Source organism: Phodopus roborovskii, unplaced genomic scaffold, assembly GCF_943737965.1.
Source record: "Phodopus roborovskii unplaced genomic scaffold, PHOROB, whole genome shotgun sequence".
In the NCBI taxonomy this organism is placed as follows: domain Eukaryota; kingdom Metazoa; phylum Chordata; class Mammalia; order Rodentia; family Cricetidae; genus Phodopus; species Phodopus roborovskii.
In genome coordinates, this window is record NW_026126469.1 from 4,703,776 (window position 1) to 4,715,652 (window position 11,877).

The window sequence follows — 11,877 nt, forward strand, 5'->3', positions numbered from 1 at the left end:
CTGAGATGGGATCTGTCTTATAAGTAGGGTCAACGGGATGGCACAAGTAAAGATGAGATTATGGTAGAGTGGGATGGGCCCCTGCTTTAATATGACTGGCTTCTTTGTGAAGAGGAGTGAATATAGACACAGATACACCCATGAGGAGAAAGCCATGTAGCTATAGGTCAGGGATATAGGGGTGAACCTACACACCAAGGAATGTCCATGATTATCTGCAGATCACAAAGGGGGCTCAGCCAAGCTGACACTTTCACCTCTATTTGGCCTCCATCCTGTGAGACCATGATGACTATGATGATGGGTATCTGGTCTGTGTGCTTACAGATGACAGCCTCAGGAAACTGCTGGTAGGAGGTGCTACCTGACAGATGACCCATGCTGCCCAGTAGGAGCTGTACAGCTTAGGGTCTTTGAGCTGCTGGGGTTGTGGGGGAGGGAGCTGGGGGTGAGGAAGGCTGTGGCCACAGGGAACTCTGGTCTGTTTTGCTGTTAGATCTCTTTGAGCCCATGTAGGGTGGGCTGAATGCTGGTGACAACAGTCTAGAGAGGCCAAGGCCTAAGGGCTGGGCAGGGAGATTTGGTGATAGATAGAGACAGAATAGAATAGTGCTGGAAGCTGATTCAGAGTGGATCAGAAGGAGGGACAGAGAGAATCAAGATGTCTGGCTGAGGAAGAAGTTTTGTTTCACAAGTTCTACAGAGTTCAGGAGACCTGGGGAGTTGTGGGAACATGGTTTCGTTGGAAACATAACCCAGGAGGAATGATGGCTGGGAGGCCCAGCTCCAGGAAGAGTTGGTGGAATGGGAGGGACCACAGAAGAAAGGTTCTGAGGAATGCAGATTGTTTTGGAGTCACAGAAGAATGAAGAGAGTACAGGAGGGCAGAAAGGAACACTGCCTCACACTGATAGCAGCTAGGAGAGAGGAAATGTCAGTTTCTTTTTGGGGCAGGCAGCACTGCAAAATGGGACAAGGGACCAAAGAAGAAAAGCCTGGAAAAGAGACACGTCTGCTGTAGCCAGGGGCAGTGAAGATTGCCGGCTGAGGACACGTGCCTCTCCATGGCTGGTCTCTGTGCCCTAAGTCCCTGGCAGAGGAATCACTCTTCCTGGGGCCTCAAAAGCTTCTAGGACACACCTCAACTTTAGACTAGAAGCTAGACTGTGTGTTCTAGCCCAGGGCACCTAGTCCAAAAGGCATCTGGCTGAGTCTTCATGGCTGACAGTCGGGCTATTAAAAGGCTTTAATTTAAAGAGAGAGAGAGAGAGAGAGAGAGAGAGAGAGATAGGGTTTTACTTTGTAGCTCAGGCTGGCTTTGAAGTAGCCATATAGCCCAGGCTCACCTCCTTGCTTCTACTGGGATTACTGCTGTGAACTACTATACTGGCTTTTACATTACCTCTCTCTCTTTCTGTGTGTATATGCATGTGTTGTAAATGTTACATGCGTGCACAAGCACACGTTTCTGCAGAGGCGAGGGGAGGATAGCAGATGTCCTGCTCTACCACACTCTCTTGGATCCCTTGAGACAGAGTCTCTCACTGAACCTAAAAGCCACTGAGCTCCTGGGATCTACCTGTCCCTATGCCCTAGTACTGGGGTTTCCATGTACACGCAGACACGTCCAGCTTTTACGTGGTTTCTGGGGATCTTATGCCCTAGTACTGGGGTTTCCATGTACATGCAGACATGTCCAGCTTTTACGTGGTTTCTGGGGATCTTACAGGCTTGCATAACACTTTTACACACCAAACCATCCATCTCCCTAGCCCCTTTACTGTCTTTTTTTTTTTTTTTTTTCTTTTCTAAGAAACAACAAGAACAACAACAAACCCACAGTATCTCATGTAGTTCAGGCTGGCCTCAAGCTTGCTATGTAATCAAGGCTAACCTTGAACTTTTAATTCTCCTACCTCTGCCTCTTCAGTTAGAGAGCTAGAGTTAAATTCATGCACTGTCATGGCAGGCTGACACTTCAGTTTTGACAAGAACAATGACCTTCCAAGAGCCTGGCTAATGACTCATATCCTAAGGGGACTGGTCACCTACTGATGATGGCCTTTAGTTTTAGAGAACCGGAGATTGAACCTAGAGACTCCTTCAGGCTAGGCAAAAGTCTGTCACAGCTTTCTTTTTACTTTTAGAGCCAAGTTGTCATCCAGGCCCTTCAATTTTACCCTGTATCCTAGGCAGGCCTGAGCTGTAAACCCTCCTGCACTGAGATTATATGACAGCACTGCCAGGTTCTGCTACCGAGTCTTTGGACCTGTACAGTGAGCTGAATTTTTCCACAGAGAGCGACTCAGGGAGAGGCCTCTGGAAATGCCTTTGAAAAGAAAGCAGCTGAGAGGGGTTGCAGTTCAGCGATAAAGCCCTTGCCTACCTTGCTGAGCCCCTGGGTTGCATCTCCATGCTACTCTACTCTTGCCACATTCCCCACCCCAAATAATGAATAGTGCATCGGAGAGTAAGCCAAGCCATGAGAACAAATTCCCCCTGTGTTGAGGCATTTCCTGCCAGGCACTGGGTTTCCTTTAGAGGCAGGGAGAGGGTACCTGCTCATCTGGTCCTGGTGAGGTCATGATGAAGCTTCCTGCCCACTGGCTGCTATATTTGTAGGGGGCAGGGAAGCAGCTTCCAGCCATGGAGACATAGACAATGCCTGGCCTCTAGCCACCAGCACTTCCTTCCTGGACAAGGCTTCCTCCTTATTCCAGGGACCCACCCATGGAAGTGTTCGGGAGCCGCCCCTCCTCCCCCATCAGCACACTACAAATGTCAGCCCTGGTCTTGGGAGTGCAGCTCTTAAATCTGGCTAGAGGATACTGTGCCTTGGAAATGGCTACCTCAAGGATTACCAGAAGCCTACAATGTAACAGGATGAAAACTACATCTAGATAATTAGAGTGTAAGTTTTATATTGCTACCTAAAGATGTAACAATGAAATCATAATAAAAGGAGAGGAAAGGAAAATGAGTGCAAAGTTCAGAGGTCAGAGATAGGACTTCTGGATGATCTCAGAGGAAATACAACTTAAAATCCAAAAGAAGAGCCAATGGATCAATGTGTTAGAAACCTTTGCTAGGTGTTGGTGGCACATGCCTTTAATCCCAGCACTCAGGAGTCAGAGGAAGGCAGATCTCTTTAAGTTCGAGGCCAGCCTGGTCTACAGAGTGAATTCCAGGACAGCCAAGGATACACAGAAGGACCCTGTCAAAACAAAACCAAACCAAACCCCTTTGTAACCCCAACTCTAAATTGGCTGTGGGGTACATGAGCAAGGCAATAGGGTCTGTGAGGCACAAAGTAACCATGTGTGTACACATGGGTGACTGTGAATGCTGGGAAACTGCTGCAAACAATGCAAGTTACACACAAGGCTCATACCACAGGTAATGGTGACACATACCCATGCAAAGTGAGGTTACATAGATAAGGAGAATGACACATGATAATAAAGGCAATTTACCAGAGAGTTGAGTCTAAGAGCCAAGGAGCACTAAGCAGTCACCACCAGAGTCCTAGAACAATTCCCCATGACCTCTAGAAAGCAAGGCCTTGTTTGTACCTTGGTTTTTGTTTCTGGCCCTGTTTCCACCGCCTCAACTGTAATACTTTGTTACTGCAGCCACAGGACGTCTTCACAGGAGCATCCTTATCTCAAAGTTGCACTTTCTATTTCTCCAATTACTTTTAACAATGAGTTGGAAACACTAAGTGAAAAAATGTATGGTTTGGAGAGACATTTCAGTGGTTAAGAGTACTAGATGTTATTCTAAAGGACCTGGGTTCTGTTCCCAGCACCTACATGGTGGCTCACAACCATCTGTAGGCAGGCATGTGGCACACATCTCTCTCTGTCTATATAGGCAAGACACTCATGCACATAAAATAAAATTAGTAAAATAAAAAACCCAACTGCAGAAATAAGGAAGAAATAACTTGAAATAGGCAAACTATTATGAGTGGCATGATGGACGCTTAGCCATGTGCTTGTCTCACGGGGAACCCTAACCATGTCTGTCCAGTGCACCTATCCTAGTACCAGTGCTCAAAAGGGCCCCATTTTACTCAGTAATAGCTGCACAGCACAGGAGTAGTAATAGCATTCAGACAGTGAAGAGAAACCATAAAGCTTCCCCTTTAAATGAGATGGAGGACGTTTTGAAAGGAAACAAGAAATTCAAGAGTACCCCATCCCCAGTCATGCTGAGACTGCTAAGACCTATGCTGAATGAGTCTTCTGTCTGCTAAGGGCCTGGCCTATGCTGCTCAGTGCACACTCAGGAGGAAAAGCACTGAGTAACAGGGCCTATCACTCTCTGAACTTTCAGGCTCTACTGGAATGGACCCTTACTGATAAGGGGTGAACATGCCACTCTCATGAGACCTAGGAGGTCAAGATCAGCACCAGAAAGACAATGCTGCTCCCTGCTTCTTTCCCTCAAGTTCCTCTCTTCTGAGGCAGCCCAAGCCTACCTGCTGCCCAAGAAGCTCATTGCCAGCTCAGCCAGCTCTGCTTCTACCTCTTCCTGGCTCAGTACTGTTCCTGGGACCTTCCATGGCAAAGGGCTCTCAGGACTCAGTGGGGCTGGGAAATCTTGGAGGAGGGTATCCAGGAAGCCTGGGATCTCGCTGTCACAGGCCATCTGGCAGCTGTTCTGTGGGGCTGCAGAGGCCATGCCCAGTGCATTCCGAGGTGCTAGCAATTAGGCTGGGGTGAGATGGTCACCAGTCAGTCTTCACTCTGGGGAAGAGATGTCAGAGTTAGAAGATCACAGGGTGGCAGTTCTGTACGACGTGGAGTACATGTGCCCTGCTTTGTCTCTTTCACCAGCATGCAAGATGAGGCAGGTACCACCTCAACAAGTCTTGGGTCTAAATAGTTCAGGGAACACAGCTAATGGAGTGGTAATCCCATTAGTATCCTGACATGGGTTCAAGTGGATAAACATGCTTGCTTAGAAAGCAGCCTCAGGAGATGCTATCAGAAGCAGGCCATGAAGACATTTCAAAGAAGTGACAAAGGGAATGTATGTTCCCTGCAGAGTGGTGGGGTTGATCAGAGGCAAGCAGGAGAGGGACACCAGGACCAGGTCATCAAAGTAGGTAAAGGGGTTTAACCAGATCTCAGGATGCCAGTAGCTAGGAGGGCCCAGGGAAAAAGTGATGCCAGCATGCCAATAATTCACCAGCCGGCAAAAAGGGACACAGGCCAGGCCGCAGCAGTGGTGGGAAACAGAGGAGCTGACATACAGGGGCTATCAGTGCATTGTTATTTGGGAGACAGAGCAAACTAGGAGCAAGAAGGGCTCCCCAGGTACCTCTGGGGCTACCTGATGGGGAGAAGCAGAGGGCTAGCCAGTGATAAGGGGCCTTTGTGAGGTGGTCAGGTCTATTAATTGCTCTCTAACAGGAAGTGTGCGTCAAGGGCTTAGAACACCCCAGGCTCCTGAAGCTGGTGACATGAGTTCCAGCCTCTTCCCACACTATTAAGGACACTGAGGGCACTGTAACTGCCAGGTCCTGAGTGTGGCCCCAAGCTCTGCAAAGCCAGGTTAAATCCCCATTTCAACAAGATTTGGAGAAGGTAGTTCCCTGCCCAAGGTCTCAGGATAAGAACAGGGCTTGGAAGAACACATGCCTGAGCCACCGACTGTCACTACCCACACGGGCCTTTTCACATTCAAGGTACACTAAATGCCCAGGACCCTTGCAAGTTGATAGCTGTACCCTGTCCTTTTCCCTGGGGTGGGTTTTTAGCTCTCATGTAGCTCTCTGGCACTGTCAACCAACCCTTCTATATTTAATATCCAAGCCTTGCTGGTCCTTTAAGTCTGTCACCCATTTAGATACCTGATGACCCAAATGGACTTCTATCTTCCTTTACAATCACCCAGACTCGATTCATACTTGAGTGTCTTCTTGCTTATGTCTTGTTTTGTTCTTCCTTGGTGGTGTTGGAAATTGAGCCCAAGGTCTCATCTCATGCAGCAAGGCAAGCCCAGTTCTACCAGGCCACACATCAATCCCTTCTGCCTTCCTTTTATGATGTCTGAGATGTGCTTTGGTCCCTCCCTCCCCTGGTATGGGAGCAGAGCCCCACTTGCCATCACACCGGGAAGATAACCTCCCTGCCAGCATTTGCTTGCACAGACCCTCTCTGTAGTCACTGCTTTTTGTCAGTCACACCCCAGGCCTAGCCCCACCAAGGATGTGGCACCTTTGGGGACTCTACTTAATATTCTGCCTTAGGGATTTTCATTACAGTAAGAGTCCAATGTGTTTACCATCAGAGGAAACAAATGGTGATCTTCAAAGTGATAAAATGGGTATAAGTTAGAAGGTCAACTGCATTCTATCAGCTGGGGTCCTATACTAATTAATGAAGTATACCAGCTAAGCCCAGCATCCATCTCTTGTTTCCTGACTGTGGACACAATGTGACCAGCTGCCTTTTTAAGATTATCTTGCCATCATGGACTGTATTCCTTGAAACTGAAAACCTTAAGTCCCATTTGTCAAGTACTCGTTTGCAACAAGAAAAGTAACTGATACAAGTGATAAGCAAACAAAACACAACACCTCTTTCTTTCTTCAGGGGTTGGGATTAATCAGTTTTTAAAAATACACAAACAGAAGCTATGGGCTGATGGTGGCAAATGCCTGTAATCCCAACATTCAGGAGGCAGAGACAAGAGGGTTGCCACAAGTTTGAGGCCATTCTGATCTACATAGTAATTTCCAAGTTAGGCCAGGCTACAGAGACCCTGTCTCAAAAACCAAACAGCCTCCAACACTGAAAAGAGAGAGGAGATGTGACAGAGACAGGATACTGTACTGCAGTCTACTGCAGGCAGTTTGAGCTCATCTACCAGTGAGTTTAAGGGAATAAGAGATGACAGACTTCCTGCTGCCACTTGCCAACAGAGGGACTCAGAGATCATGCTGCAGAAGCAGAAAAAGGCAAATGAGGAGGACCCTAAGAGGCTGTGTTCAACTTTCCTTTGTGTGTATGGAGCTCATCCCATCATCCTTTGTGTGTATGGAGCTCATCCCATCATCCTTTGTGTGTATGGAGCTCATCCCATCATCCTTTGTGTTGTATGGAGCTCATCCCATCATCCTTTGTGTGTATGGAGCTCATCCCATCATCCTTTGTGTGTATGGAGCTCATCCCATCATCCTTTGTGTTGTATGGAGCTCATCCCATCATGCTCCCCTTCCTCCTGAAGTGCTCACAGGTCCCAGCACATTCCCTTTGTCCTTTGTCTTGACCTTGACCCTAAAGTGGGTCCTTTTTGTGTTCCCTTTCCTTCAGGTAGCCTTTTTCCCTTTGGGAGGCGAGGGTTTACCGGTGTTTTTTTTTTTTTTTTTTTTTTTCCTCCATTCCTATGAGGCATACCCCAAAGTATTAAAAGTAGCTTTGTAACAAACAAAAATATAGATACAGCAGTTTTTTTTTTAATTAAAGGTTTTGTTAGAGTTAAAATTCATTGTCTACACTCAGATTTATTTACAAGTTAATAAAATGTAGCCTGGGTTACAAAGACCGAGCAGGTAAAAAGATACAGTATAAATAAAGCAAAGAAGGAAAGATTAGGATGGGAATGAGACAGATCCATTCTAACCCAAAGGTAGGACAGGAAAAGAAGAACCCAGTGGGACTTGGGCTAGGGGCTGAAGGGATGGACAACAGGTAGTAGTCAGCTTGTACACAGGCAGAGCTGTAGAGCATGGAGACAAAGAGATGGCATTAATTTCCAAGAGGCCCAGGCTAAGTGTCACACTGTACCTAATCCACCAAGTGCCTTTTACTCTGCAGGGACAGAAGTGTGAATCCTGCAAAGCTGTCCCCAAGCAAGTGACAAGCATTTGGATTATTCCTTGCAGTTCTACAAGACCTAGAGGCACCAAAATCTCCGGCAGTGCTAAATGGGCTAACATAAAGTTATGACTAGGATCAAAGTGAAAGGATAACATGCTCATACCCCAGAGCAAGCACACAGGAAGCCCAATTAGTGAAATCCTGCCCACAGCATCACCCTACCTGCCACTTTATCTACTAGATGCTTCAGAAGGCAGGTGCCTCTTTCTACCCTTTGCCAGTGGGCTGTTTCCTGCACTGGGAGTCCTTCCCCAGTCTACCTCTTTTCCTTGGAGGCTGGGCTTATCCTCTTTGCACAGTAGCATTGTAGACCCAAACCTTTAATGTATCTGGCATACACCTGCTCTCACTGCCCTGTGCTCTCTGCTCTAGGCTCAGGATCTGTTATGGGACCCAAGGCTATCTGCACCATGCATGCTGAGTGGGGCTTGGGCAGCAAGGCACCATGCTCTGCACTCTTGTGCAAAGCTCTGCTCACATCTGCTGGCTTGCTCTCAGGGCCTGTACTGACTGTTCACTTGCACTACTAAGGCAGTGTGCCCAGAGAAATTCTGCCTGCTGTGGCCATTTCTGCACTGTGTGGCTTGGGCCATGGTGAAGAACCAGGCCAGTTTTTCTTCCCTGGGGCCTAGCTGAGGCAAAGGTCTTGTCTTCTCTTTTTCTGATCAACTCCTAAATCTGATGCATGCTTTTCCAAGTTACATGAAACAACCAAGCTCTGGGAATCCTAAACCCAGAGAGAAAGGTTCAGACAGCAGGAGGAAGGATGGCGAGGGGCATGGAACTACTAGGGTCACTGGAGGGGAGAGGAGTAGCTGGCTGGTAGTCAGCAGCTGGACAAAGGAGTCTGCAGAGAACAGGGGTGGGGCAGAACAGAAGTGTCAGGCCTGATGTGGGGCTGTCTGAAAATCAATGGTGTCCTCCCAGTGTTAAGGGCTCAGGATGAGAGGGACATGTGCATGAGTGTGTGCAAGTCACTAAGCAAGGACCTGTGGGGAGGGACACCAAACTCCGACTCCCTGGCTGCATGGCCTTGACTGGTTTGGCCAAATGTGACACTTGGCTGGTTCTGGAGTGGTGCCTCTTTATACTTATGAGCTGGCAGCTGCTCCTCAGACCCTGATCTTGTGACCTCCCTGCTTCCACCTGTTCCACCTGTTCAGTACTAGGATCATAGGTGTTACACCACATCTGGTTTACAAGATGCTGGGGTTGATCATGCATGTCCACCAACAGAGTTCTAGCCCTAGCTCCAGGACTCATTTCTCTATTTGTAACTGACTACTAGGAATAACCAAAGATCTTAACCAATCTTTTACTTCATATAAGGAGAGGATTTCATTTATATTTAAAATGCTTATTATAAATATTGTGGTAAGATATAAATTAAAAAAAATACCATTTTAGCCTGGGGTGGTGGTTCATGCCTATAATCCCATCATTGGGAAACTGAAGCAGGAGAATTGTCACTAGTTTGGTACAAGCCTGGGCTACTGAATGAAACCTTGTCTTAAAAAAGAAAAACCAGCTGGCCAGTGGTGCATGCCTTTAATCCCAATACTTGGGAGGCAGAGGCAGGGATCTTGGAGTTCCAGGTCAGTCTGGTCTACAGAGCAAGTTACAACAACAACAACAACAACAACAACAACAACAACAACAACAACACACACACACACACACCCAAAAGGAAACCCCACTTTAAAAATACTTTTTTCCCTTCTATTGGTGCTGGAGATTCAACCCATGGCCCTGTGCAAGCTCAGGATGCTCTCTATCCCAGTCATACCCATTCCCCATTTTAACCCTATTCAACGGGCAATTCTGCTGCAACAAAGACAGCCATATTATTATATGGTCATTTTCTTTCTCAATGGATCCCAAGTTCCATGTGCTCAGGGTCCCTGGCCCTTTGTGCTCAGCAAAACTGAGTGGCCACTGTGAGCAAGCAGCCTGAAGCCTGGAGCTATCAAAAAGGAATAGAAAACACTCGCTTAGCACATGGGTAGCAAAGACAGCCTTAAAGACAAGGTTGGCTTCAGGTGACATCACAAAGGAATTCTGAAAATTAATCTGCTGTGGGAGGTTTGTGTTTTTTAAAACAATTGTTCTGTTTATCTCTCAGAACTGTGCATGTCATCAGATGACACTGCAGCTGAAAAAAACCAGGTGCTAGGAGGAAAAGTACTACTCTAATGTCACAAACCAGAGATGTGACCAGAGCAGGACTCAGCTGATTTATGGTGCTCAGTGATTGGGCATGTCCGTCCCAATTTGTTGCGGGGGGGGGGGGGGGAAGGTGAAATTTGACAAGGGAGTGATATGAGCACAGAGACCATGAGGCAGAGATGGGCTCCCATTCATTTCCTCGGGTGGAACAATTCACAGAACTTGTTCCAGGGTATACTGTGAACACATCTGTTACTCAAGGGGCCTCAAAGTAGAAGGCCTTGGTGGAAGAGACCACCGCCTTCTGGCCTTGTGCTGGGCCTCCCTAGATGTTAGTGCAGAAATTCCTACAGCCTCTGTGCCTTCTCTCCTCACTACAGAGAGCTTAGCAGCTGGCCTGAGACCATGCAGATGTAATGGTGGCGCCCCAGGCTAGGCTCTTGCGACTGAGGTTCTACCGCAAGCTAAACAGCTTCAGTCCCAGCCTCCAAGCCAGGCATTAACTAAAACGCTAGCTTGAACACACGCATGAACGCCACCGGGCCAGGCATTCAGGTTGAAAATGTGGTCCCGGAGGGGGCCTTCTCTGGTCGGGCTGAGGGCAGGGCCGTGGGCCTGGCCCACATGTTTGGGGAGGGGGGAGAATGAGAGAGCCCTGAAACGGAGGACTGTCATCCCTCGGTACTCTGTTTTGTCTCACAGCTCAGGCCCCTCCTGGACCACGGTTCAGTCACATCCTATGGGGTTAATGGATTCCCAGTTCCTTAGCTCCCCATGCTTTGCCTCCGTTCCGCAGGGTCCCTGCCGCTTGTCCCGCTCTTTTGCTAACTCTTACCCACCCATGTTCAGGCACCGAAAATCCGTCTTGGCTTCAGTGCTTTCTCGCCTCTCCATTTAGTTCTCAGTCTCATTTCACCCTCATGCCCCCACTTAACCGCCACTCAAGCCCGAGTCTTGCCCCCTCACCCTTCATTCCTAGCACCCCTCGGGCCTCACCTGCCAGTCTGCCGCAGTGCTCCCCACGAGCTGCTCTGGGCCGGCCCCGCCTACTTCCCGTCCTGGGGCGCCGCAGGCTCTGCGCAAGCGCAGTCGGGTCTCGAGTAGGCTTCTGCTGCCCCCTGGCGGCCTCTTAGCCTTCTTGTTTTTGGGAGCAGACGTGCTCCATTCGCCAATGAGTTGCTTCACTCCTCCAGCCTTGAGAAGGCAGAAAGTAGTCCTTGCTTCATACTCTCAGAAATTGAACAGTGGTGATCAGCCGCAGGGCAGGGATGCAAGCTACATATCGCCCAGGACTGGCCACTAATCATAGACAAGAGCTATATTCCTCAGGGTCATTTGTTTGCTTGTTTTATTTTTAAATGAGAGGGTCATGGGAGTGTTTTCTTTGAAAACCAAAAGGAAATAACCTTTAGGGTCAAAGGAAACATTCATTTAATACTAATGGACACGTATAATGCCTCTGTACATTGTGGGAGCAACCCCTGCAAGTTTCACTCTGGTCAGGGTCTCTGAGCCTTTGTGCTCAGCAGGACTGCCTGGTCACTGAGAGTGAGGTAAGTGGCCTGGGGTTATCAAACAGGAAATGAAAATATTCCTTACTACATTGGGTAGCAAAGGCAGCCTTAAAGACAAGTTTGACAAGTTAGGTGGTGGTACTACGGCACACGCCTTTAATCCCAGCTCTTGGGAGGCAGAGGCAGGTGCATCTCTGTGAGTTCAAGACCAGCCTGGTCTACATGTTGGAGTTACAGGACAGTCAGAGCTATTACCTAGAGAAACCTTGTCTCAAAAACAAAACAAAAAACAGACAACAAAACAA

General features: G+C 48.1%; 1 protein-coding gene across 1 annotated transcript in view; it reads right to left on the reverse strand.

Moving 5' to 3' along the window:
- The window catches only part of Ppm1f (protein phosphatase, Mg2+/Mn2+ dependent 1F), a 28,430-nt gene extending 17,276 nt beyond the window's left edge, over positions 1-11,154 (reverse strand). Inside the window, exons 1-2 of the mRNA XM_051191119.1 lie at positions 11,055-11,154; positions 4,484-4,751 (exon numbers count right to left, since the gene is read on the reverse strand). Coding sequence (XP_051047076.1) covers positions 4,484-4,686 — 203 coding nt within the window. The 5' untranslated portion in view covers positions 4,687-4,751; positions 11,055-11,154. The remainder of the gene's footprint in view (positions 1-4,483; positions 4,752-11,054) is intronic.
- Positions 11,155-11,877: the final 723 nt, after the last annotated feature.